The 25,005-nt window shown below is 47.1% G+C and overlaps 14 protein-coding genes across 14 annotated transcripts; 5 read left to right on the top strand and 9 right to left on the bottom strand.

Moving 5' to 3' along the window:
- Nucleotides 1-340: 340 nt before the first annotated feature.
- DIM1 (putative dimethyladenosine transferase) lies at nt 341-1,300 on the bottom strand (the record flags this gene model as incomplete). The annotated part of the gene is made up of 1 exon (XM_037285881.1): nt 341-1,300. The coding sequence occupies one exon, from the start codon at nt 1,298-1,300 to the stop codon at nt 341-343; it is 960 nt and encodes a 319-aa protein (XP_037141777.1).
- A 281-nt stretch (nt 1,301-1,581) lies between these two features.
- ACM1 (Acm1p) lies at nt 1,582-2,226 on the bottom strand (the record flags this gene model as incomplete). The annotated part of the gene is made up of 1 exon (XM_037285880.1): nt 1,582-2,226. One exon carries the CDS (start codon nt 2,224-2,226, stop codon nt 1,582-1,584), a length of 645 nt encoding a protein of 214 aa, XP_037141776.1.
- A 244-nt stretch (nt 2,227-2,470) lies between these two features.
- On the bottom strand, nt 2,471-5,026 carry PLC1 (phosphatidylinositol phospholipase C; the record flags this gene model as incomplete). Its single annotated transcript, XM_037285879.1, has 1 exon — nt 2,471-5,026. One exon carries the CDS (start codon nt 5,024-5,026, stop codon nt 2,471-2,473), a length of 2,556 nt encoding a protein of 851 aa, XP_037141775.1.
- A 217-nt stretch (nt 5,027-5,243) lies between these two features.
- Nucleotides 5,244-6,959, bottom strand: KAR9 (Kar9p; the record flags this gene model as incomplete). The annotated part of the gene is made up of 1 exon (XM_037285878.1): nt 5,244-6,959. The coding sequence occupies one exon, from the start codon at nt 6,957-6,959 to the stop codon at nt 5,244-5,246; it is 1,716 nt and encodes a 571-aa protein (XP_037141774.1).
- A 310-nt stretch (nt 6,960-7,269) lies between these two features.
- On the bottom strand, nt 7,270-9,555 carry MDL2 (ATP-binding cassette permease MDL2; the record flags this gene model as incomplete). Its single annotated transcript, XM_037285877.1, has 1 exon — nt 7,270-9,555. The coding sequence occupies one exon, from the start codon at nt 9,553-9,555 to the stop codon at nt 7,270-7,272; it is 2,286 nt and encodes a 761-aa protein (XP_037141773.1).
- A 201-nt stretch (nt 9,556-9,756) lies between these two features.
- On the bottom strand, nt 9,757-10,110 carry ATP15 (F1F0 ATP synthase subunit epsilon; the record flags this gene model as incomplete). The annotated part of the gene is made up of 1 exon (XM_037285876.1): nt 9,757-10,110. The coding sequence occupies one exon, from the start codon at nt 10,108-10,110 to the stop codon at nt 9,757-9,759; it is 354 nt and encodes a 117-aa protein (XP_037141772.1).
- Nucleotides 10,111-10,565: 455 nt separating this feature from the next.
- POL5 (DNA-directed DNA polymerase) lies at nt 10,566-13,637 on the top strand (the record flags this gene model as incomplete). The annotated part of the gene is made up of 1 exon (XM_037285875.1): nt 10,566-13,637. The coding sequence occupies one exon, from the start codon at nt 10,566-10,568 to the stop codon at nt 13,635-13,637; it is 3,072 nt and encodes a 1,023-aa protein (XP_037141771.1).
- A 502-nt stretch (nt 13,638-14,139) lies between these two features.
- On the top strand, nt 14,140-15,651 carry PBI1 (Pbi1p; the record flags this gene model as incomplete). The annotated part of the gene is made up of 1 exon (XM_037285874.1): nt 14,140-15,651. One exon carries the CDS (start codon nt 14,140-14,142, stop codon nt 15,649-15,651), a length of 1,512 nt encoding a protein of 503 aa, XP_037141770.1.
- Nucleotides 15,652-15,748: 97 nt separating this feature from the next.
- Nucleotides 15,749-16,936, bottom strand: HAT2 (Hat2p; the record flags this gene model as incomplete). The annotated part of the gene is made up of 1 exon (XM_037285873.1): nt 15,749-16,936. The coding sequence occupies one exon, from the start codon at nt 16,934-16,936 to the stop codon at nt 15,749-15,751; it is 1,188 nt and encodes a 395-aa protein (XP_037141769.1).
- A 172-nt stretch (nt 16,937-17,108) lies between these two features.
- Nucleotides 17,109-19,013, bottom strand: KEL3 (Kel3p; the record flags this gene model as incomplete). Its single annotated transcript, XM_037285872.1, has 1 exon — nt 17,109-19,013. One exon carries the CDS (start codon nt 19,011-19,013, stop codon nt 17,109-17,111), a length of 1,905 nt encoding a protein of 634 aa, XP_037141768.1.
- A 183-nt stretch (nt 19,014-19,196) lies between these two features.
- Nucleotides 19,197-20,807, bottom strand: PCM1 (phosphoacetylglucosamine mutase PCM1; the record flags this gene model as incomplete). Its single annotated transcript, XM_037285871.1, has 1 exon — nt 19,197-20,807. The coding sequence occupies one exon, from the start codon at nt 20,805-20,807 to the stop codon at nt 19,197-19,199; it is 1,611 nt and encodes a 536-aa protein (XP_037141767.1).
- Nucleotides 20,808-20,927: 120 nt separating this feature from the next.
- Nucleotides 20,928-21,170, top strand: SOM1 (Som1p; the record flags this gene model as incomplete). The annotated part of the gene is made up of 1 exon (XM_037285870.1): nt 20,928-21,170. The coding sequence occupies one exon, from the start codon at nt 20,928-20,930 to the stop codon at nt 21,168-21,170; it is 243 nt and encodes an 80-aa protein (XP_037141766.1).
- Nucleotides 21,171-21,419: 249 nt separating this feature from the next.
- Nucleotides 21,420-22,901, top strand: FUM1 (fumarase FUM1; the record flags this gene model as incomplete). Its single annotated transcript, XM_037285869.1, has 1 exon — nt 21,420-22,901. One exon carries the CDS (start codon nt 21,420-21,422, stop codon nt 22,899-22,901), a length of 1,482 nt encoding a protein of 493 aa, XP_037141765.1.
- A 365-nt stretch (nt 22,902-23,266) lies between these two features.
- Nucleotides 23,267-24,940, top strand: PRB1 (proteinase B; the record flags this gene model as incomplete). Its single annotated transcript, XM_037285868.1, has 1 exon — nt 23,267-24,940. One exon carries the CDS (start codon nt 23,267-23,269, stop codon nt 24,938-24,940), a length of 1,674 nt encoding a protein of 557 aa, XP_037141764.1.
- Between the last annotated feature and the right edge of the window lie 65 nt (nt 24,941-25,005).

The raw sequence follows: 25,005 nt of genomic DNA, 5'->3' as shown, positions 1-25,005 counted from the left end.
CAATTCGGTAGTTTCGGTCCTCAAACCGTGGCAGAAGTAGAACCAGAACGATCTTTACTGTACCCCAAGTTTTGGCAACGATAACAGCATAGACAACGCACATCAAGCAGCAAATATCTTTCGCGGCAGACATCGCCGCCATTGACAAGTGAATTGTAGCGCTTTTTGGGACGTTATGCGGATTTTTCATGTTACATCATACTCAAAGTAGTGTCCATGGCTGGAGGCAGGCCATGACAGCACGCAGCGTTTGTTTCCATCAAGGGACATTACTAATATACATTGTTGTGCTTGATCCTTACATATAGCTGGTGGAACCCCATGGGACGCATTGAAGTGTTCATGAAAAATGGATACCGGCTTGGTGGAAGGCATAGAGCAATTTCAAGAAGTCGTTCTGATCGCATTTACCGGCTCTCTTTTCTCCAAGTCCTGTTTCCCTCAACACAGTCTCGATCTTTTGCTTGACCACTTCTAACATCGAGCCCTTGGAGTCATCGACCATCTCATTGTTCATTGCTAGATAGGTCTTGTAATTTTTCTCTAAAATTTCCAGAATGGTGGATGACTTGAACCCAGCTGAGATGGTACGGTTCTTTCTGACAAAAACGATCCTCAGCAGACCATCCCATTCGTTGTAATCAACTTGTGGTCTGGGATTTTTGATCTCTAGTCTCACAACACTAGATTCCACCTGTGGCGGAGGCCTGAAATTGTTCTTGCCCACCTTCATTATGTGAGTAACGTTAGCCCACATCTGGACGTTGGCCGATAGTCTACAGTAAAGTGAGTCTCCGGGCCTGGCAATCAACCGCAAGGCAAATTCTCTTTGGAACATTAGGATCGACACCCGTGGCGGTCTTGGTTGATTGATGAGCTTGAAGACCAACGGCGATGAAATTTGATACGGCGTGTTACTTATGCAAATATCAAAGTAGGGCAGTTCCGTCTTCATGAAATCACCGAGAAGAATCTCCAACTTCTTCTCAGCAGCTGTTCCTCGAACTCTCTTGGTCAACTCTGCTGCCATTCTCGGGTCCATCTCCACAGCGACAACATTTTTCGCTTGCTCGAGAATTCGTACGGTCAAGTTACCAGTACCGGGACCAACTTCCAAAACCGTATCTGAGGGTCTTATTTGAGCCTTGTCAACAATACCTTGTGCAATCAATGGATTTTTCAGGATATGTTGGCCCAAATCGGTGTTAAACTTAAACACCGAGCTCAAATGTTTCTCGGCATCAACTTGCTTCGATGAAGCTGGAGCACCCGAGTACTTCTTCTTTGCTGCTTTGCCCATGATCAATTCCAAGCTCGACGAGTCTCTTGAAGGTGTAATGCTGTTGCCAATCTTGCGATGAGATGGCTGCGATGAGCACCAAAATTTTTAGCGCTTCTAGAGCTGAACTATACCTGAGAACGGTCACGTGTTGGAAATAGTGTGAGAACTATCAACTAGAAGAGTCGCTTCGAACCATCGTAGTTGACCTGCCAAGCATTATTTTATGCCTGCCTGGATGCTGTTCTCAGCCAACATCTTACTCGTGGGGCTGGGCTTGATAGCAGGCTCGGAAAAGGGTATCAGTTTTCGCAGATCTTGAAGTTCAGTTTCCTCACCACTTTATTCTTGGGGATATCGTCAGTGGTACGCGAGGCCGGGGTTGGTGCATCCGAGCTGCTGGTTGCGAAGAACTCCCGCAGCCTTTGGTCTCGCGGAGGGGTCACGAAACTTGGCAGCACTGTTTTGTGTTTGTAATGCAAGGTTAAGGGTGCAATCTGACCCGAGTGAGGCTGCTCCACGAATCCCATGTATTCTGTGATGCTGAGGTCTTGCAGACGTTTCCTCTTGGGCGATCTCTGGGGCAATTCGCCCAGACGTGACGCCTTGCTGGGCGACATATTCTCCTTGACAGCGCTAGCGTCGTTCTCATCGGGATTGGAGAGCGCCCGCTTGTTGAGCGACATGTGCATCATCAAAGTTGCTGCTCTTTCAGATGGTGTTTCCTCGTGGAACGTAAATATGGCACTGTTGTGGTTCTTCCTGGGTGAAAAAGACAAGCTTCTGACAGGGCTATTCGTCAACGCGTAGCTCACATTGACCTGGCTCCTTTTGCTCGGTGAAGTGTGACTAGATGTGCCGTTGTTCTTGTAGATACTTCCAGGGGTCTGTCTAACATTCGTGCTCTTGCCAGCAAGCGCTGTCCGTTTCTTTATAGGTGATGCCATCAGTTGCTCAATGGTAGCTTTCTATCTCTATCATAACAGCGATTCCAGGTAGCAAGCCGCTAGAGGAATGTGTCGTTATATATCTGCTTTCCGTAAGGCTGAAGATAGCGGTGATCTTAACGCAGCGGACGCGAAACGCACCGAGACGCGTAAACTTAGCTTCAACAAGTAAAAGAGGTTGCGGCGACCTCGAAATTTCGTTCAACTGGTGCCACTGGCATCACTGAACATGCCACGATTGTTGTTAGTCTAGTCTTGTATATATGAACAAAGTGGAAAAGATGTAGAGCTCACCTTCGGAGTTGTAGAGGGGGATGGACCTATAGCCAGATCTCAGAAGCTGCAATCGGAAGCATGACGTTGCCAACTGCAGTTCACCAGTCTTGACTGTAAACTTCACAAATGCAAAGTCTAAGGACTTGAATGTAGCGTGTACTGTCATGTCCCAGACAGGATTAAACCCATTCTCCTTGCAGTTTTCTGTGCAAGCGACAGTGGCGGAATATTTGGTGCCGCTCTTGACGGTGAGGGGGCTTGAGAGCTCTTCATCACTGATCAGCTCTACAGTGACATATGGAGCGAAGGACCCCTCCTTTGAGTTCTTAATTTCTGTCGGCTTGGGTAACAGTTGTGCCGAAAGTATCTTGAGCTCTAGCTTAATGGGATCGGTCTGCATTTGTTTGTAGATCTGAGGAATGGATAAGACCTTTGAGACCGTCGGCAGTAAACGGGCAGGCTTCAAAACGTAGCCGGAACGAAGGACACCGTGTTTCCGGTTGTATAGTTGAAACATGGCAAGGTTTATTTGCTGACCCAGATCATTGGTCTGCCAGTTTGCTGCGACCATTTGCACCCCGAGTTTCCAAAACTTGATGGGATTGAAGTTCGAAGACTTGTATCTCAGCGCATGAGGGTAAACGCGCATAAGGAACCGCCTGTTGTGCTTGTCGATAGACAGCTCCAAAGTCTTGTCCTTCTGCATGCTATCGAAAGCCTTCTCATCGAAAGAAAAGCAGTGTGCAGGTGTCTTCGAATCAGGGAGAGAGAAGTTGCGAAATTTCAAACCATGCAGCCCGCATGTAGCCAGCAGCTCCCTTGTCACTACGACATTCTTTTTCTTGATCCTTTTCATTCTCTGTATGCTTGAAGAGGACTGATTCTCCTTCCCCTTTGTTGTACTTTCAGTTTCCGAATCGTGTGATGAACTATATGACGACGTGCTTTCGGTATTGCTCAAAGAACCCCCGTTCCCAGGCGGCAGAGTGATTATGGTTTTCTTGCCTTTGAGAATAATCTTATGTCGAAGTTCCATCGGGGAGGGCAATGCTGCCATTGGCTCGCTTGGATAGTACAAAAGTGAACCAAAGCAGTTCTGGAAGATTGAATTGGCAATGATTTGATTTTCCTTGTTACAATTGATTTCTAGGGATATTATCAAAGGAAATGGTGATGTGATGAATGCGTATTTTTTAATTATTTCCACGACGTTGATCAGAGGAATCGCAGCTGTCAGAAAACCATGACACACGACTGGGCCCATGTCATCATCCCAAATGTCGATTTCAATGCACCTGCATCCTTGCTGTAAAACATGGACGTATCCTTCAACCGACGGCGTCTCCCCCACCTGTTTTCCCAGCAGGTAAGTATTGTGTGATGATGCTATGAAATAATGATTAAGCGGTTTAGTGTAGTCTTCCTCGATACCTCTGACATACGGCTGCCCTCCCAAAAACTTAACAAAATCCTCTTCATAAAGTAAGGAATGCTTTGGCTTTCTAAACTGGGCAAAAATTTGGTACGCTTTCTCTCTGGATATGTTCTCCCTTTGAACATCACTTAAGAAGCGGTAGAACATCTCAAAATCCATCCCCTTGGTTCCTTTCGTAACTGTGTTCCAGATTTTCCGCACTTCTGGCCGTTCCTTGAGCAGTTTAACAAAGGTCTGAAACTCTTGAAAGTTCAAAAGTCCGTTGTGATTGACATCAGCGATCACAAAGAATTTAAGCAGATGGTTGGACGAGCAGTAGATGTGAAACTTATTGCAAAGTCTCTTGACATCTTCAAATGTAAGCGTATCCTTAGTTTCGTCCTCCTTTCTATCAGAGACCGTTCGATGCCAATGAAAGTTAGCAAACTTTTCATTATCAGGCACCGATATGCTTTCCATCAATTCTCTCCTTGATTTCACCAATCCGCAGACGCAGTTAAAGAACAGCGAAAAATCATGCTCGTTTTCAGCCACCACATGCAAAGCCTTCAGCTTGTTGCATACAGTATATATGATTGTGACCCAAAAATCGGACACTTTACTCGAGACCCCATATTCTTCTCGATAATTGCTGGCCATATTGCCCGTACGTATGTCTTTGATAGAGTCCAGCTCTAATCTCTTAGCCCCATCTCTCCACGTAATCGCCTCGTCATTCTCCAACTTGAATATATACATCACTTGCTTCCTCCTATTAATTCTCCTCAGGCACAAGCCGTTCCTCATAGAGGCCAGGGAATCCTTTAGACTTGGTTCAGCGTTCATCGAAATGAAATAACTTACTGCATCGTTATAGGAATGTGCATATGTCATGGGTCCAGCGTGATCTGTGATGGATGACTCTCTAGGTGAGTTGATAAAACCTGATCTCTTGAAAATAGCCTTAATGTTTCTCGTTACAATGGTGCCAGAAGAGTTTGACAGACGGAAGGTACCCAGTTGCAGGTTGCGCTTTGAATCTGTTTCCTCATGATTTCCCTTACCGAGCTCTCCAAGAGAGACCCTCGAACTGTTTCCCACTAAAACCATACGGTTGCTAAGCTAATAAAGCCTATAGCCAATACATATGTGGCTACAGGCGCCTATTATATAGTTGCCTGTTTGAATGATGCTCTACGATGTCACAGCTTGAAGCTTTGAAGGTTCACGACTTGGCGCGCGACGGTAATTCTATCGAATACAGCATATAGTAATAAACTCATAAGAAATTACACTGAAGATGATTTTAGATATAGTTGCCAATTTCCTACATCATACCAGCTGATAGTAGGAGTGCTCTTGGTGTCGGCTGCTTCAGCGAGCGACGTCTAAGCGGACATGGCGTCCATTGTTGCGATGATTTCACCGACTGAGATCTTATTGCGGTTATTGGCAACGTCGTTGCCGGCAGAATTGGAATTCTACTCTGCTGCCTGGAATAATATGAAATCTTTTCAAACTCCAGAGACTCCAGCGAGTCTGATGTCAAGCCCGACGAGCCTTCGAGAGTGTCAAAGAGATCTTCTGAGCTGCTCCGCTGGCGCGAATAAGGCAAGAGCGGGGCAGTCTTTAAAATGAGACCGTCCATGGGGCCGCTCTTCTCTTTGAGTGGTGAATGCTGGTAAACAGGATTTGCCTTCGCAGCGGATGCTGGAGTTCCTTTGACAATCACAGGTCTTATATTCATTTTCTTCAGCAGGAAAGCTCCAAAATTGCTCCTCTGCGACGGATTGGACTGCGCTGGCGGAATATTACTCCTTAAAGAGAGGTCTTGAAGTCTGTCTGATAGCGATTGGACGTCGTCCTGCTCGCGTGTAACTTTGGTCAAAATCTTATCACTTTGAGGTCGTATATCGAGCCACCTCTGTGCCAACGCGTTGGTTTCTGATGCAACTTGCGGCTCGAGCAATGAAAACTCTAGGGCTTTATAGGCAACATTGAAAGTTTTCATCACAGTCTTTGTTTTCTTTTCCAGTTGTTCTCGAAGTCTGCCATTAATAACCGAGCTGTGATCATGTTGTGAAATTTTAGACTGCAGGACTTCAATCTCGTTCAGTATGGACGCCAACTCGTGGTTCAAATTCCGAAACAGTACGCTCCATCTTTTATCTATCAGTTCAGTTTGCAGCTCTCGAATCTCGTCAACCATGAATCTATATTTGGATAGCAAACCCTTCTTTTTATCCTCAAGCAGAAGGGTTATATGGGCTATGTTAGGCACGTTTCGCCTACCAAAATCTTGAATCCTCTCTGGTAGGATCTCTGTAAGGCTTCTTTCTATGGGCGGTATGCTATGTTTAAGCGCCAGAAACTTCTTGCATAAAGCCTCTTCAACAGCGGAAAAAGTGGGTAATTTAACGCCAGATCCTTCGGAATTAGAAGACAGTAGCCTTATAAGTTGCTTCAAAGTGAACGAAGGCGTATGTCGCACGGGCGAAGAAAACCTCTCCTCTTGTAGTTCAAAACACAGTTCTATGTTGGTTTCAATGACATTTTCTAACGTCTCAATGTGATCTTTCAGAATCTCATTATACTCCAGTGATGCGTCGAGTACGGATTTGCTGGAACCGAGCCATACGTCCGCTTCGCTTGCAATTTGCATACAGTTTTCTATCAGATTTAAGACGGAACCAAAATCCTGGCTTTCTTTGCACTTGCTTCTCTCACTTTCCAAGATGTCAAGCAAGTGTGATAGTGATGGTTCAATTCGACTGACGGTGCCAACAATACTAGCGAAATCGCCCTTGTTGTTCTGTAGACGAAGCAGTTGGTCGCTTATTCGATCCAAAGGAACATCAAGGGTGAAAATCGACGCCAAATGTCCCTTTAAACCTCTCAATTGGTTCCAAAGGTCTAAAATCAGATCCGAGAAGCTGTCGTTCCAGTCTGAGCTTTCTTCTATTGATTTCAAAATGTCCTGTATGCCGGCAACATGACCAGTTATTTTAAGCAGGAAATTTCTCGATTCATCATGTTCGATCATAGTTCAGCTCGATCGAATATTAGGTCTCTTATATCGCTTAGAACACTCTTCTGCTGTTTCACTAACAGCTAACTTAATCTTCATTCTACAACAGGGCCGTTTAATCCGAGCACGCGAGACCTTGAACTGACAAGCCTAGGACCGATCAAGGTCACAACAGATGGCCCTGCAAGTAACTATGATTCTTATATATACAATATTTCCTGGGTGATGTGAATGTTAATAGAAAGTTTGGCGTCAAGCAACAATTTTTGAAATGTCGAGCAACTTGAGCCAGTGCTAGGTTCAATGCATAAAAAAATCTTGCTTCCTACTGGGGTAGTTTTATAGGCTTACCGTCAGAGCTGACGTCCTTCAGTATTTCTTCGACTGAATCGTCATGGCCTTCTGATCCCAACTCGGAAGAGTGTGCTATTATTTCATCTTCCAATTGCTTCTCGTCAGCTGGAGGTTGGTAATTTGCCGAAGAAACCTCGGTCCTGCTGGACTTTTCGTTCAGTAGTTTGGAGAGTTCACTTGAAGGGTTGGCAAAAAGGTCCTTGAAGTCGCCGGTTTCCACGACGGAACCATCATTGCCCAGCACGATGATTTTCTCAGATCTCCTGATAGTACTCAAACGATGTGCTATGCTGACAATGGTCACAGATTTACTTTTCATCAACTGACCGAAGGTATAGTTGATGGCGCCTTCACTTTCGACGTCTAGTGCTGAAGTGGCTTCGTCGAGGACTAAAATACTGGGCTGCTTGATCAAAGCCCTTGCGATAGCGATTCTCTGCTTTTGGCCGCCACTTAACAAGGCACCCTGTGGGCCTATGACCGTGTCATAGCCATGAGGAAACTTCGTGATGAAGTTGTGGCAGAAGCACTGTTTTGCGACTGTACGAATCTCTTCTTTAGTCGGTGTCTCCGTTAAACCATAGGTAATGTTGTCCCGTATTGTGCCGGACATTAAGACAGGCTCTTGCTGAACTATACCAATCTCACGTCTCAAAGATTTGCTGTTGAGTTTGCTGATATCCTGTCCATCAATGAAGATCTGCCCGCTAGTAGGGTTGTAGAAGCGAAGAAGTAAAAGCGCAATTGTGGACTTACCGCGACCTGACGGTCCCACCACACAAACATTGGAACCTGCAGGAATGTGTAGATTCAAGTCATTAAAAATGATGTTGCCGGGTCTTGTCGGATAGCTGAACGAAACGTCCTTGAAAACAATCTCACCTTTTCCGGGGACGAACTTCTTCCCGGATGTCGGGCTTATCGAGGGCACACGATCTGTCAATTCAAACAGCCTTGTGGCAGCACCAACACCCTGCATCAACTCTGAGTAGAAACTGGTTAACCCAAAAACTGAACTTCCGGTGTATTCCGTGTACAACATGAACGCTGTCAGGTCACCGATTGTCAAGCTGCCCTGTAGGACAAGGTAAGAACCATAGGCCAGCACGACAAGAAAACTAATATCACCTAAGGAGCTGGTAGCTGTGAAAAATTGGGCATTTATGAAGGCGGCCTTTTTACCGACATTGAAGATATCTCTGATTGCGAAGTTGTATCTATGGATCTCTTTCTGCTCGGCAACAAACGATTGCACGGTTCTTACCCCACTAAGCTGCTCCTCAGAAACTCTAGTCAACTGACCAGTGGCTTCCTGCAATTCGGTTGAAATATGTCTGATTTTCCTGCCAAAGATTGACGAGCTAAACAAGACCGGAGGTGTGAATAATAGAAGCAACCCAGAAAGTTCTGGCGATATTGAAACCATCATGCCGACTCCGACACCACCACAAATGAGTGCTTTAAACCCATCAGAGACCTTTTGTGTCATCGAGCGTGATACCACGTATGCATCAGATCCAAGTCTTGAAATCAAGTCACCCACTTTATGTCTATCGAAAAACTCGGCATCCTGGTGGATCGTCTTCTTGATAACATTTGCACGTAACCTAGCCACTACTCTCTCACTCAGGATCCGAAGAAGTACGATCCTCCCATAGTTGGCGGCGATTCCGAGAACCATGAGGCCGGCGAATCCGGCCAAAAATTCGTATATCGAAAGTCCCATGAAAATTGGCGGCACGTTCGCCATTGGGATTGGGCCCTCCTGGCCCTCATTATTCTCCAGTCCTGTTTTCAGCACATCTAGGATCAGTCCTATAACTTTTGGTATACTCATACCAATAGCACAGGAAATCGCCAGCAATGTAATGGCAACGACAAGCAGTTTCCAATCGGGACGTGCCAACATAAGAAGCCTGGCAACGTCTCCCAGGCCTGATTTCTCTTCACCGTCCTTAACCTTCTTCCTTTTGGCCTGCTGCAGCTTGGCAGTAGCGGAATAGCTTCTGTGCAGAGCCGGCGTCCCTGGCTGCATTGAGCGGACGAATACTGCCAATGTCACTCTTTCATTCGATAGCAATCTAGGCCTCACCAACTGGTGACAGAGCCTTTTAGAGACACTATCGGCACCAAGTAACGATGATTTGATCATCTGCAGCGGCCGACCCGTCAAATTGCCCCTTCCAAACATCACCATCCTCACTGCCGAGATTGCCGATCGCCTCATGACCAAAGAACCACCACCGAGTGCTAACATCCCTCAATCAACCTTAAGCTGACGGCTTTCCAGTACTCTTCTGCATGGCTCTCATTATTACGTCCAGCTAACTGAAAAAGTCATCGTTACTACAACACAGAGACCATAAAAGCTAACAAATCTTGAACTTGCCAACTATACAATTTCTTCCTAACTACAAATTTCGAATATTTAGAGCCATCATCGTCATGGATTGTCCGCTTACTCTTGTAGAGGCACTGGGTCCGAGGTAGGACTGCCCTTTTCGTACTTCACGTAACGGGCCTCGGTCTTAGATCTGGCCAACACCTTGGAAGTCTGTAACTCTGGCTTCAAGGCTGCCCTCACGGTCTTGGCAGCCACCGAAAGGTATGTGTTGTAGGTCAAGCCGGCTTTCCTCCAAGAAGACATCCTGATCGCAGTGATTGTGTTCTGAGCAAATTGGAACAACTGAATGTGAAAACACAGCACAAGAGAACTGTAGCAGTAGATCTCTTCGCTTGCAAGACGTCCCAGTTGACTGTGCAGTGGTTCCAATAACTGCTTTGGCAGCTCTCCCAGCTTGGAACACCGCATATACAATTGGCTCGTATCCTGTGATGTGCGTGCGCGGCGCTACCATTCAAAAATTTTGGCAACAACGATCAATTGGCAGCGTTAAAGAGCTACTGCGGAAAGCGCTGGTTCACGGTTGGCTAGCTTGGCACGATGCTATCTGACTGGTAGGCTGCTGAGCGCAAGAACGGCGATGAGAGCAGCCACCGCAGTCGTCGCCGCGAGGACTCTGCGGCGCAGCTAGGCACGCTACGCGGCGGTCAGCTGGGAGGCGATTGATGAGATGCCATTGGGTCCATTCGCCGCCTTTTCCTCTCGTTTTAAGCAGCTTCAGTATGAGTTTCCATCATATGGCTTCGCCGGGTAAGCCCATAGTGAAATATTTTACATAGTGATGGGCGATGAGTAGGAAGAATGGAGCATTGATAGTTGAGATGTAAGCTGCCCTGGTGGTTTATTGGCCTCGTCACTTCAGTATGGTATCGGCTCGTGTCAATAGGGACTGGTTTTACAAGCTCGCTTCTGATCTACAGGATGAGCGAGTTGAAGCGGCGGTGGGACTGATTGGAGAGCTCTCGGCACTTACGTTGCCGGATGATGCGGATGAATGGTCGTACGTACTTAAGAGACTAATCAATGGTTTGGCGTCGAGCAGAAATAGTGCTCGACTTGGCTTTTCGTTATGTCTGGCCGAGGTCGTCAACGTGGCTTTGAACATGGAGGGCGATGTGCCGGCGGAATTGGGTAGCATGAACAACCTGCTCGATTTGCTTTCTGATACGTTGTCGTTGAATTCCAAGAGTGCTGACTCTAAGAAGCCAGCAAAGGGTAAGGACGAAAGAGGCTTGCTGTTTGGCAAAATGTTCGGGCTGCAGGCACTTTTAAGCGAAGTCGTCTTCGCAAAGATCTTTATTTCTGAGGATGGAGAAATCTCGGCTTTTGCGTTCCGCTTCATGGATGAATTGTGCCAGCTAGCGGTTGTCAGAACTTGGCTGCGTGAGCCATGTCTGTTTACGCTTTTCCAAGCCATTCAAAAACTACTGCCGTACGTTGACATTCATGTGGCGCAAAGCATCCTAAAACTGTTGGATCAGTACCAGCTGACCTTGACCAATGAAGGAATCGCGATCTATGTTCTATTGAACCACAATCGCTCTGTGGATCTCTCGTCGGCGCTTGCTCAAGTGACTTTGAGCTCGAAATCTTGGAAGGCAAATGATCCGCTCGCGAGAGGCAATCTACCCCTGCTGTCTAAGGTGCTCTGTAACTCCGGTGCAGCAGACGGCGAAGATTCTGTAAAGGCAGCCAACTGGGCTCCAAGATTGCATTTCGTTTGGGATGTCCTTTTGCCTGTGGTTACGCAGGAGCCATCGAGCTCTAATGGCAGTGGTAAGCAAAAGAACAAAAAAAGGAAGAAGGAAAAATCGCATATTATCCAATTCCCAGAGTTCTGGCAAGCTGCCGTCGATGAAACTATCTTTAACGAAAAAGCATCCAATGAGAGGAAGTTTCTGGGATTTGTCATCTTCGAGAAAACCCTCCCGCTCGTTCCATCTAATTGGGTATCATGCTGTTTTAGCCAAAATTTTTTAAGGACACTCATAAACCACTCAAGCGACTCTAGACGATTCCTCTTTAAGATATCCCACAAGATTTTGAATTCTATTGTCGATATTTGTCAAAAAGACCCTTCCCACAAACTTGTGCCATGTTTCACTGCACTTTTGTTCGGACCTAATGGCTCGATCAACTTTGATAAACTAACGAAAACCAAAACCGTGTCAAAACTCTTGGCCTTAGACCAATTAGACGAAGCTACTCTCTGCGAAATATTCGAGTCATTATCGAACTATTCAGTGAAGTCCAGTTCAAGTGCAGAGAAGACTCAGTTACAGTTTGCATTGGATACTCTGCTGTATGTCGTGCGTGGCCATAGAGCGCAATTGACCCATGATATGGTTGTGGAGTTGCTCCTCCGTCCGATCGTCTCGTTAGCATTCTTTTTCGAGGGCGATGAGACGATCAACACTTTGGCCAACGAGAGACTCCAATCAATTTTGTCCGAAGCTATGCAATCAACTACTCAGAACCATTCGTACCAATATTATGCCCTACAGATGATTAGAGAAGCAGAATCGTCAGGAAAGCAGTTAGCAACCAAAATGGACGAATCATTGAATGAAGTCAAAGAAAATGCTTTTAAGGTCTTGAGTAGCGTTTCGACCGACTTGGAAAATGCGCAGCTACGTGGTATAGAAATGCTTCTATCGATGTCTCTATTGCAATTGTACTCCGGAGAGAGTGATGCAGTTCAAGTCGCTGAAGAGCTCTGCAGCTTCTACAAGAATAGGGATGAGAATGACTCATCCTTGGTGGGTATGACAGAAATTCTTCTATCTTTGCTGGCACAGCGGAAAGCTTTGCTCAAAAAGTCAAGCCTCTACGTTTGGCAGCAATTCATCGAAGATATCGGAGAAGAAGAACTCAAAGTTTTGCTGGATGTCTTGTCTGCTAGAGAAAATAAGAAGGGCTTCAGTCAGCTCTTCGAGGGAGCTGGTGAATATGAGGCAATGGATGAGGGTTCATCTGAAGAAAAGGAGCTTGATGATGAAAAAAGTGAGGAAGAAGACGAAGAAGACGAACAAGACGAGAGTAGCATAGAGGACGATGATGAGTCTTCCGCAAGCGTTGATGACGAGCAGGAAGAAGGTGCTGAACAGAGTGACATTGCCAAAATTGATAGAGAAGCTGCAAGTGCTCTGGCGAAGGCCTTGAACCTCCCTGAAAATATCGTCAACGAGAAGGGCGAGGTTAAATTTGATCAGCTGGGGGACGATGACGAGCATGAATTTGATGCTGAGGAAGACGGGGACGAAGACGAGGAATCCATGGATGACGAAAAGATGATGGAATTAGACGGACAACTATCCGAGATTTTCAAGCGCAGAAAACAGGCTCTTTCGAGCATCTCAACGGGTAATCAAAGAAAAATCGAAGCTCAAGAATCTCGCGAAAGCGTGATTGCTTTCAAGCAGAGAATCATTGACATGCTTGAAATCTATGTTAGACATGTTGAAAAATCTGCGCTAAAAGAGTCTAATCTCGAAGCAGAGAAGTCAGCATACCCACCTTGCCTCCTGCTGATTCAACCGATGATCAGATGCATTCAGCAGACAACCGATAAGGCTTTGGCCAACAGAATTGCCAAATTATTGAAGAGCAAACTTTTCAAGATTAAGACCTCTTTTTTCAGTCGTATAAGCCATCAGAACACTTTATTCGAAATGCTAAAATCAGTTCATGATGCACTGCTTCAGTCTAAGCCTGGTCTGCATCAGGAAACATATTACTCTGTTGGTTCCAGCGCTTCGCTGTTTTTGAGCAAGATTATCATGGAGAGTAGTGATGGCAACAGTGATGACAACTTAGGCCAGATCATCGATCTGTATGCAGAGACAATGAAAAAATGGGCTTCGTCCGGCAAGTTTGGTCCGAGTTTATTTATGGATTTACCAAACTGGTTATTCACCAGGAAGCAAACCTGTTAATGATGCAAGGGATAGTTAAATATGCTACGATAAATGTAAGCTACCGGGCAAAACTTTTCCAGCGGAATGCCCAGCGGGTCTTTACATTGTTTCAAGCCATCAATTCCTTGTGCACATTATTATGGTTTCCGAGCAGCTGATGTGATTCCTAGCGTTGAAATTGACGATTGTGGTCTTCCCTATATGATTGGTTTCGTTCATTAAAAGTGTTCTCGTTTAGATTTCGGTCTTCGTTCCTAGACGCCTTTACGAATCGTAAAGTGAAAAACTCCAGGTCTCGCATTTTTCAATATACTTCTTGGCGGCTCAACGAAGTGCAAGGATAGCGGGATGGGACTTGTGCACTCCATTGAGATTGAGACAAGATTAATATTGCAATGTTCTAAACGACAACTCTATCCCTTCTCCCGAGCATTATTCATATAAATATGAGCTTCTAACAGACTGGACTTCCTTTCCATTTCATTTATACTGTACCGCTATAAGAGTTCATCAGCTTGCCATGTCCTTTAGATCATTAAGCAGCGTTGAAAAAAAGGTTTTATCACAATCCTTGGAAGGTCATCGAAATGGCATTGTCTTCGGTGCAATGTATTCTACGACACCAGAAGAGTGGTCCGATGATGCTACGCTTCTAACTTACAAGGATTCACGTCTAAATGTGTCACTTCTTTCAAGAGCGCTTGCGAAGCTGATCTCGGAGCACGTCGAACTTTATACCACAATAACAGAAGGCCTAGAATTTGCACCAGTCAAGGAAATCAAAGCCGACGACGTCATTAACACGATAACCTTCGACAGTTACAAGGATGAGCTTGTTAATTGCCGCTTCGGAGCTCCGCCATATCTGCTGCGCCATATTTTCAATCAAACGATTTTTCAACCGGGTTCTGGTAATGTTTTATGGGAGCTCTTTGTAGTTGACGAAACTTTGGTTATCTTTCATGGGCATGATGTCTTGTTTGATGTATTCTCTGCGGCCAACTTTCACAAGCTCTTTTTGGATACTCTGAATAGCATCCCGAAGAAAGGAAAAGAATTGTCAACTATCTTCAAGCTTGATCGTGCAGTTCTTCCACATTTTCCCAAGTCCATTTATGACAGTGCGAAGCTCCGCCTACCTGCTAAGGCAGCCGATTTGTTCAATCTTCAGACCCAGTCTTTCTTCAAAGCGTTATACGTGAATGCTCTTAAGAAACCTTTCAACTATCTGAATTCAAATCCTCCACAGCAACTGAAGGAATTTCGCGCACGCTATGCTGATATACTGAGAACTGATAATAATTTATGTGGCACCACAATTTTTGGTAACATTCCTCCTGAGAGGTTGGAACGTTTAAATTGTTTGTTCAAGCAGCAGGACATTTGCTTAAGAAGTTTCGTTTGTGCAATTACAATGCTCTGTTTGAAGCCTATTGTTAGGAACTTCACGGGCACTATCACGTTTTGCGTTCCTGCTGATCTGAGGTCATCGTTAGAGGATTCTTCGGAATTTGGCATGTTTTATAAGGACATTAGAGTGGAATGCCCGTTGTCGTTGATAGATGATCAAAACTTTTCCGGCCTCACAGTCTACAATGGATATGACTCGAGTAGCATCAAACTGTCAGAGAAAGACCCTAAATACAGGGAGCAACTCCTAGAGTATCAGTTCAAAAAAGTCACTGATCATGTCGTTACAATATTGAGACAGAGAATGAAGGCGTGGGAAAAGTTTGGCTTCAATGACGATGACATTAAGAGGATGAGGTTCAGCTACGAAGAAAAGAATAACAATACCAAGCTTATCCAGATAAACGATCTCTCAAACATCAAAATAGGGACTGATAATGTTCCTGATGGTAAGTTCGGTGTGAGAGAGCTCAATGTGACTCAAAGCCTAAGGCCTGGTCAGCTCATGTCTCTGTCTTATACTCACAGCGAAAAGGGCCTCAACATTTGTATCCATTATCCTGACAGTTATAATATGGAGGCTTTCATGGAATGTTTTCAATCATTCATCGAGGATGTTTAGGCCTTTCTTGATAGTACGTTTTTGCTGGGCAAAACCTCTGTCGCTAGTCAGTCATACTCTACAATATGTGTGTATTGCTATATGCTAATAATCATTTTCACTCTAGTAACGAATCGTCTATGGCAGGGGCCCCTCCTATTTTGGGCAGTTTGCTTGAACATTTCCAAACCTGTACTATATTTTCTTCTTCTGCACTGGCCATCAACCAAGGAATATTTGGATTCATCGAGAAATCATTCACGGGGCTTCTATGGCCAGCATGGATCATCAAGACCTCTGGTGCACCGTCCTCTGCATCGTCTGGAGTTTGTTCGGCTCCTATTTCGGTCAAATCCCACAGAAGAACTCGCCTATCCTCTCCTGAAGACGTAACAATCCCGTCCTTCTCTGCATAAAATTCCAGATTCGTGACATTTCCGTCATGGCCGGACATGCTGTGTAAAGCCTCCGATGGCCTTCTGGCATCATATAAGTAGATCAGCGAATTCGTTCCAGCAGCAGCAAACAGATTCGTAGAGTGCTTACTAAATGCTATGGTGTTGAACGCGACTGGTGTGACGATTTTTGTGCCTGCGGCATCCTTTACCCTCTGATCGTGCAACTGCAGCGTCAGATCCTCGGAAACTGAGCCGAATGTGTTGCCATCCAATTCATGCCATTTACAATCATTAACGATATCCTGATGGCAGTTTTCCCAGGTGGCGATGGGATTAATGTTTTTACTCGTGACATCCCACAGAGCAATGTTGGAGTCATCGGAACCACTCAGAAGCTTTCCCTTGTCCCTAGGATTAAAAGACAGCCCATAGCCGTTTTCCTGATGATATTTCAAGGCTGACAAGAAGCCGTCAGCGGTTTCGCGGGATCTGTCATATATAAACACAACACCCTTGCCATTGATTGTAGCGATGATATTGCTATCTTGAGGCATATATCGCGCCCTTATCACCTCCTCGTCATGCTTGAACTTTTTGGTAATCCTGATATTCGACTTGGTAGTGCCATTCGTGTCGGCTTCCACTTTTCCAGGTATAATTTCATCTGGCAGATCAATTGCAGCTATCTTCAAATAGTTAGGTTCTTCTCCAGATGTGTGAGTCCCAAGAATCAATTCCTGGCGCTCACTAGCGCTGCTGCTGGGCAACCATTCGAGCGTCAAAGTTGGCCAAGTCAAATTCGTCTCGCTAACGAAGTCATACATCAAAGGAACGTTAGATTTCCAAAGTTCGTACTCATCGTCCACAGATAACGGCTTTTCAGCTTCTTCCCCGGTCACAGATGTCATATCGAGGCCCTAGTCAAGTCAGGACTCTAGAAGCTGGTCAAGTCTACCGATGATAGACGGTCTTAGCTTAATAGCTGGGTTGCAGTCACGTGTAGACGGTAGTTGTATGAGCACTTGTCTATTTATCGTCTTATTACTGCATTATGGTCTATAAAATGCGTCGAGGTTGTTTCTATCTTCTCTTGGAGGTTTTGGTTGTGTCCTTCTCGACAATTTCGCCGACACCGCCTAGTTCTTCGAGCTTATCTTCCTCGATGCGGACTTGATCTCTCCTCTCCCACCAACGACTCTCGCAGATCTCGAACGCCTTAGTCTTCAAATGCTTGCCCTTAGCGTCTCTGTTGTTGGAGATGGCCCATTCCAGGAATGCTGGACCCGTGCGCACGTAGAAAGAACGCAGAGACTCAAACGCTTTAGGATGCGGCAACCATGGGCGCGGATCAGGATATTCCATTTCCTCCTCTTCAACCTCTTCTTCCTCTTCCTCTTCCTCTGCGACAAGCTTTCGATCGGTGCCCTCTTCATCGCTGTTGTCGTCATCGGTGTCGTCCCCGTCTTCCATATCTGATTCGTCGTCAGAATTATCTTGAGCGTTTTGCAAAGCGGTCAAATCCTCCCAATAGATGGTCACCCCATCAGCCCTGTTGAGATCAATGCTGTAGAAGGAATCGATAGAGTAGTCTTTCTCGCCGCATTCCCAGAGTCCACCAAAAATGAACAGGGTATCGTCAATTACAGTCGTGGCTGCGTTGAACCGTGGGTGAGGTAATTCGCTTGAGATTTTGTAGTCTTTAGCCGCGCTCTTGATCTCGTCTTCAGAATCGTCTCTACTGCCGACCAAGGTAGAGCTTTCTTCGCTATTTTCGCCGTCTTCATCACCGTCGCCTAGTTGAGCATTCTCCAGGATCTTATTTAATAGCTCCTCGAGCTCTTTCTCTTGATCTCTCGTGCTTTTGTTGTTCAGTTTGACTTGCTTTGTCCGCTGTGGTCTCAATGCTAAAGAATACCATCTGTTGGTGTTTATCTGGTAAGTAAAAATGTCATTGTAAAAGTTCGAATCCAGGCTTTCTTCGGTCTCCTCGTAGTCGTACACACCGCCAAACAATATACCTCTTCCTTTATGGGGGACCATCGAGCAGCCAACTCTTGGTGAAGGCTGAAAACCTTGCTTCTTCTTTCTATCCCATCTGATGGCATTGACGTTGGAGTTCATCTTCAGATGCCAACAATCGGTCAAGATTTTGCCCTTCTGAAGGCCTTTTCCAGCTTTAACTTTACAGTACCCACCCCATAGAATGGCGCCATCTTGGTCACTAATCAGGGAATGTCCTGAACGTGCATCAGGAACAGGATGGTTAGGTGGAAATTCGACCTGCTTCCACTTGTGAGTAGTGATGTCGAACAACCAACAATCATTCAGATACGTCGTCGACGTGCCAAGATCCCTAAACCCGCCATGTAATATGATGAAGTTCTTCCAAACAGCCATCCGATGACCTGAACGTGCAGATGGACCATTTTTTTGCTCAATCTTGCTCCATTCCTTGGTCGAACAGTCGAGGAGCCAAGTGTCTGAGTAGTGGTAAAAAGTATTTTGCTTGGGCGAAGAAAACTCACCGCCATGTAGAAGAGCTATACCACTAGGATGGCCGGCCATGGCGGCGGATGATCTAGGCATTGGAGCATTTTGTGACGTGATTTTTTTCCATTGACCATTGTCGGGTGAGAAAACGATAAGATCGTTGTAAAATGTTGTCGTAGAGGTGGCTTGATTGGTATTCTCACCACCAAAAATTATCAACTCACTTTTGCCATGGTTGGGGTTAGAAATCATGCAAGAATTGATTCTTTTCGATGGTTTGTTAATGGATTCAACCACAACTTTTTCGAACTTCTCCTGTTCTTTCTTGAAGTTTGCCAGCACTTCTTCAATGTCTAAGTCATCCTCCTCGTCAGCACCAAAAATCTTCTTGGACTTCTTCTTTTCCTTTTCTGCAGCTTTTCCTTCACTTTTCTTCAGTTTAGCCTCAGCTCTAGCCTTCTTGGCTTCCTTATCCTTCTTGCTCTTTTTAGCCATGGTCGATCAGAGTTAGAGGTTCAAAGCCAACGAATTGATGTCGCTTATGGACGAGGACGACTCTTCTTTCCTATCAGACGTCAGATATCTGCTCGCTTTAAGATCCATAGTGAAAAATTATCGATGAGCTTATTATTTACCATGAAGCTAGAGCAAATACACAAGCTAGATATATCTTATAGATTAGCAGCTCTCAAGGACTAGCCTGCTGACCACCGCAGATAGTTCATTGGCCTCTTCCTGAGTGGCTGCTTCCGCATAAACCCTAACAGCGTCCTCAGTTCCGCTGGCTCTTACAAAACTTCTGGCTGAGCGAAACCTTGATACAGCTTCGTCGATCTTCTCCTGAAGCCCTGCTGGCGAGGTTAATCTGCGCTCTTGGTCAGTAGCAATAAACTTGGACCTGTCAGGAACTATTACCTTATTCAACAGATTTGGCAAATCTGTAAATTCCTTGCCCCAGCGACTGGGTGACCATTTTAGAATGGAGAGGACTGCTAGGACCGCCAGCATGTCAGAGATAGCATCGCCGACTGTCTGATTGATCAGCTGAGGCAACAATCTCAGAGTCTTGGTGGCAAGAGAGTCCTGAGTTTGGCTGCCCACAGTGTCATGGAACCGGTCAGAAAAAATGACTGTGCCATGACCATTGGCCTCGAAGTATATGCCGACGTCGTAGTTGCTCACGGCTTCATGATGCAAGTGTTTAACGCCAGTCTTGGCGCATGTGACTGGAACGTTCAACTGATTCTGCAAGTACTTGGTAGAGCTCCCATTGGCGTAGGCCGTCTGCACCACACCCATCGACAAGACGGACCTCAGGCCGGATTGCTCGAGTAGCTGGGCGATGAAATATGCGAGGAGAGCGGAGATTCTGTCGCCGTCTAGCAATTGGAACTTGCTGTCCTCGTTCAAGTAGTAGAACACAACGCGATCAGCGTCACCGTCGAACGAACAGTACAAACGGGAATCGCCGTCAGTTTCCTTGATCCCGGTGGGCAGCCTCTGATTGGTCTTGACGAAGTCAGCACCGCAGCCACGGTTCAGCGACTCTGCGTCAGAACAGTTGTCGTTAATCACCGTTGTAGTCCCGCTCAACACACGGCAGCGTGGTATAAAGCTGTGTATCTTGAGGCCGCCGACACCATTGGCACAGTCCACCACCAACCCAGCGCAAGGAAGCCCTTCCACATCATGTAGACGTGTGATCTCGTTCCAGGCGCTGCTAAAATCAACAAAGTAGTCTTCCTCCTCGACCGAGCGGTCCATTGACAACGACCTGCTGGTCGGGTAGTGCAGCTGCGGCGTCGTGAGCAATCCGTAGTCCCTTATTTGCGCCTGGAAGAGCGAGCTGGCGCTTCCCAGCAGGCATTGCAGCAAACGAGGACCCGACACTCGCGAGTCACGTCCCACAACCAGCCTCGGCCGGACACCAGACCCACTGCTGGCCAACTGCCCGATCTTCTGGCGAATTGCCTCTGCAGACCCGCTCGAAAGCAGATTGGCCAGATCTGTCGCCGTAGATTCCCACGACTGCACAAGCATAGAGCCGTCCGGCTCAACTATCTTCACGCCGTTGTCCGAAGCAGGGTTGTGTGACGCCGTGATCATCACCCCAACGGGCCTCCCATCCAGCGCAATCGACCTCAGACACGCAATGATCCCAGTAGCGAACATAACCGTGTCCAGCCTCGAAGCATCGTCTCTAAAGCCCGCGGTTCCGTACGAATAGCGATACCCCCTTGTGGTACAGTACTTCTCCACCAGTTCCGCAACCAATTGACCGTCAACCATCCTCAGATCCAGCCTTGTGTCGCTATATCCGACTCTGCCTCTTTCCTGCCGACCGCTCGCATTTTCGCTGTCTATACACTATACAACGAACTACACAACCACAAGAGCAAGTGTCCCAAGATGGCTCCGCCAACGCCCGTGCTCACCAGGGAGCAGCTCGAGCGCCAGATCAGCTTCCCCAGCGCCGACGGCTGCCAGCTCAAGTCGCTGACCCAGTTCCAATGCCAGATTTTTCCGCCGGGCAGCGGCGAATACCTCTGCATCCCATTCAAGAGACTCTTTGAAGAGTGTGTAGTCGCTGCAGGAGCCTCCAAGAACACTCCCAGCAGGTTCGAGGTTACTTCACCACTCACCAACTCCTAGGCTCCGCCACACGTGTTCTTTGCCGAGTCGGCGACGCTTGTTGGTTCAGGCGGGTCAACGACGAGCTCTTGGCCACTCGAGGCCTGTCCAGGTCAATTGGCTTGCGCTAGCGTCGCCGACGGCTTCGCCAGTCGTATACTCTATATATACCGTCAGTACTGCGATACAGGCCATAGCAGATTTTTTAGTTGTAAGAGCAGTAAGTGGGAAAAGAAGTACGAGTAAGACGAACCAGCGAGATAGCATACAATGTTGAGATCCAGCCTGTTGAAGACATCGCCAAGAGCCAGCAGCTTCAGTTCAAGAATGTCGTTTTCCAGTCGTTCGATGGTTTCGCAAGAGTTCAGGGTCGAGACGGATGCGTTTGGCGAGATTAGAGTGCCAGCAGACAAGTACTGGGGGGCGCAGACACAGCGTTCTCTGGAGAATTTCAAGATTGGTGGTGCCCGTGAGCGGATGCCCGAGCCGATCATTCGTGCTTTCGGCGTGTTGAAGAAATCTGCAGCTGTGGTGAACGAATCGCTGGGTACCCTGGACCCTGCGATCGCAGGGCCAATCAAGCAGGCTGCAGATGAAGTCGCCCAGGGCAAGCTGACCAGTCACTTCCCTCTGGTTGTATTTCAGACGGGCTCCGGGACGCAATCGAACATGAACGCGAATGAGGTGATCTCCAACAGGGCGATTGAGCTGATCGGTGGTGAGATGGGCTCGAAGCAGATCCATCCCAACAACCACTGCAACCAGGCGCAGTCGTCGAATGACACCTTCCCTTCCGTGATGCACATTGCAGCGGTCACCGAGATTACCCACCACTTGCTGCCCGAGCTGGGCGCGTTGAGAGACGCCCTGGACGCCAAGGCCCAGGAGTTCAAGGACATCGTCAAGATCGGCAGAACCCATCTGCAGGACGCGACGCCGCTCACTCTGGGTCAGGAGTTCAGCGGGTACGTCCAGCAACTGACCAACGGTATCGACCGGGTGGAAAAGTCGTTGCACCATTTGAAGTTCCTAGCGCAGGGCGGCACCGCGGTCGGCACCGGTTTGAACACCAAGGTCGGGTTTGCTGAGATGATCGCGGAACAGGTCTCCAAGGAGACCGGGATCGAGTTCCAGACGGCTCCCAACAAGTTCGAGGCGCTAGCCGCACACGATGCGATTGTCGAGGCCAGCGGCGCCCTCAACACCGTCGCCTGCTCGCTGTTCAAGATTGCGCAGGATATCAGATACCTGGGCTCCGGTCCGCGCTGCGGCTACGGAGAGCTCTCCCTCCCAGAAAACGAGCCAGGCTCCTCTATCATGCCCGGTAAGGTCAACCCAACGCAAAACGAAGCCATGACTCAGGTGTGTGTCCAGGTTATGGGTAACAACTCCACAATCACCTTTGCCGGTGCGTCGGGTCAGTTTGAACTGAACGTCTTCAAGCCCGTCATGATTTCCAACCTGTTGAGCTCTGTCAGATTGCTAGCCGACGCCTCTTACTCGTTCAGAGTCCACTGTGTCGAAGGTATCCAGGCCAACAGAGACAAGATCTCTAAGCTACTGCATGAATCACTGATGCTCGTAACCGCGTTGAACCCCAAGATTGGCTACGACGCTGCCTCCAAGGTTGCCAAGAACGCTCATAAGAAGGGAATTACTCTGAAGGAGTCTGCTCTTGAACTAGGCGTTCTCTCCGAAGCGGAGTTTGACGAATGGGTCGTCCCCGAGAATATGATCGGTCCCAAACCTTGATAAGAAAAAAGCCCCAGCTATCCCGTATATATTTCAATTAACATATTCGAACCACTGCTATAGGACCTGCTAGTTGTCTACCAGCAGTGAATGGCTTTTGGATAGTTCAATGTTTGAATGATAGCGCCGTTCTCCTATTTGCCCGTTACCCGGTCACGCTCGGGTAACGAGCTGATAAGATAAAGCAGGGAGTCATCGGGAGGAAGGTATATAAAGGGATAAGGTGAAACTGGGTGGCGAAGATTGATACAATATTCCCACCTATCTATATGGACAGATCTATCAGTTGTACTAGTATTTTGCGGTACAAGTGTAGTTCTAGTCATTAATAGTTTGTATTACGTTAGTTTTTTGAGACCTTTATCATGAGATTTGAGAAGTCTGTTGTTCCCATAGCCGTTTTTGCTTCTTTGGGATCTTCTTTGGTGATTCCAGAGCTTTCTGGAGGCTCTAAGATGCCATGCCGTTCTAAGGAAAAGCATACTACGCAAGAATTACCTGCAGAGAAGGATGTCAGCACGCAGGACAGGTTCGGCAATGGCGACAAGCACAAGAAACTTGGGCAAAAAGCTGACACGTTGCAGTTCCAAGAGGCGCCATTTCCGCTAGCCCCTATGGTCATGTCTGGCACCGCGAGTGACAAGATTTTGCCACATCGCTACATCGTTGTGTTGAAGAAGGGTGCGTCTCGTGAGGAAATTGACTTCCACAAGGAGCTGATCAGCGAAGTTCAGTTGCAATCCGCTCGTCAGCTGGATGATAAGGATCCTTTCTTTGCGTCGACTGCTGACGCGGAAAATTGCGCTGTGGCAACTGGAGGTATCCAGGATTCTTTTGATATTGCAGGCCTCTTGAACGGCTACGTTGGATACTTCACCGATGCGGTGGTGGATCTGATCCGTTTGAGTCCATTGGTCGAGTTTGTTGAGCGTGACTCGATGGTTCATGCTTCCGAGTTCGACACCCAAAATGGTGCCCCTTGGGGTTTGTCCCGTATCTCCCACAGGGATCGCTTGAACCTGGGTAGTTTCAACAAGTATTTGTACGACGATGAAGGTGGTAAAGGCGTCACTTCCTATGTGATCGACACCGGTATCAATGTAGACCACAAGGACTTTGGTGGTAGAGCCAAATGGGGCAAAACGGTTCCGCTGAATGACGAAGATGTTGACGGTAACGGTCACGGTACCCACTGTGCTGGTACCATTGCATCCAAGCACTACGGTGTCGCTAAAGCTGCGAACGTTGTTGCTATCAAGGTCTTGAGATCGAACGGTTCAGGATCCATGTCTGATGTCATCAAGGGTGTCGAGTTTGCTGCTCAATCGCATCAGAAGAACGTCAAGGAGAAGAAGAAAGGCTTCAAGGGCTCCACCGCTAACATGTCCCTGGGGGGCGGCAAATCGCCAGCTTTGGACATGGCTGTCAATGCCGCTGTGAAAGCTGGTATCCACTTCGCCGTCGCTGCCGGTAATGAGAACCAAGATGCCTGTAACACTTCCCCAGCAGCCGCTGAAAATGCTATCACTGTTGGTGCTTCTACATTGAGTGACGACAGAGCTTATTTCTCGAACTGGGGTAAGTGTGTCGATATCTTTGCTCCTGGTTTGAACATTCTATCCACCTATATTGGCTCAGACGATGCCACCGCCACTCTATCGGGTACTTCCATGGCTTCGCCTCACGTTGCTGGCTTGTTAACTTACTTCCTATCCTTACAGCCAGACTCCGACAGTGACTTCTTCAGTGCTGCAGGTGGCGTCACCCCAGAGCTACTGAAGAAGAAACTAATCGCCTACAGTACCAACGACATCCTTTACGACTTGCCAGAGGGCACACCAAATGCGCTAGTCTACAACGGAGGTGGTCATGACTTGAAGAGGTTCTGGGGCGGCAAGGACAAGGGGGTCGCGTCGGCACAGCCCAACGATAGATTCCAAGATTTTGACTTGCAGGATATGGTCGACAATCTGGGTTCCAAGACCGATGCATTGTTTGACCAAGTGAGAAATGTTCTTGATAAATTGAACATTATCTAGATACTAGATCGCTTCGTTAGTGCTTGAATACCACGTCTTCCGCAGGATGGAAGAGACGTACATTT

Source organism: Torulaspora globosa, chromosome 8 (genome assembly GCF_014133895.1).
Source record: "Torulaspora globosa chromosome 8, complete sequence".
NCBI lineage: Eukaryota > Fungi > Ascomycota > Saccharomycetes > Saccharomycetales > Saccharomycetaceae > Torulaspora > Torulaspora globosa.
The sequence above is the reverse complement of the archived record's forward strand: the minus strand, read 5'-3'. Positions and strand labels throughout refer to the sequence as shown.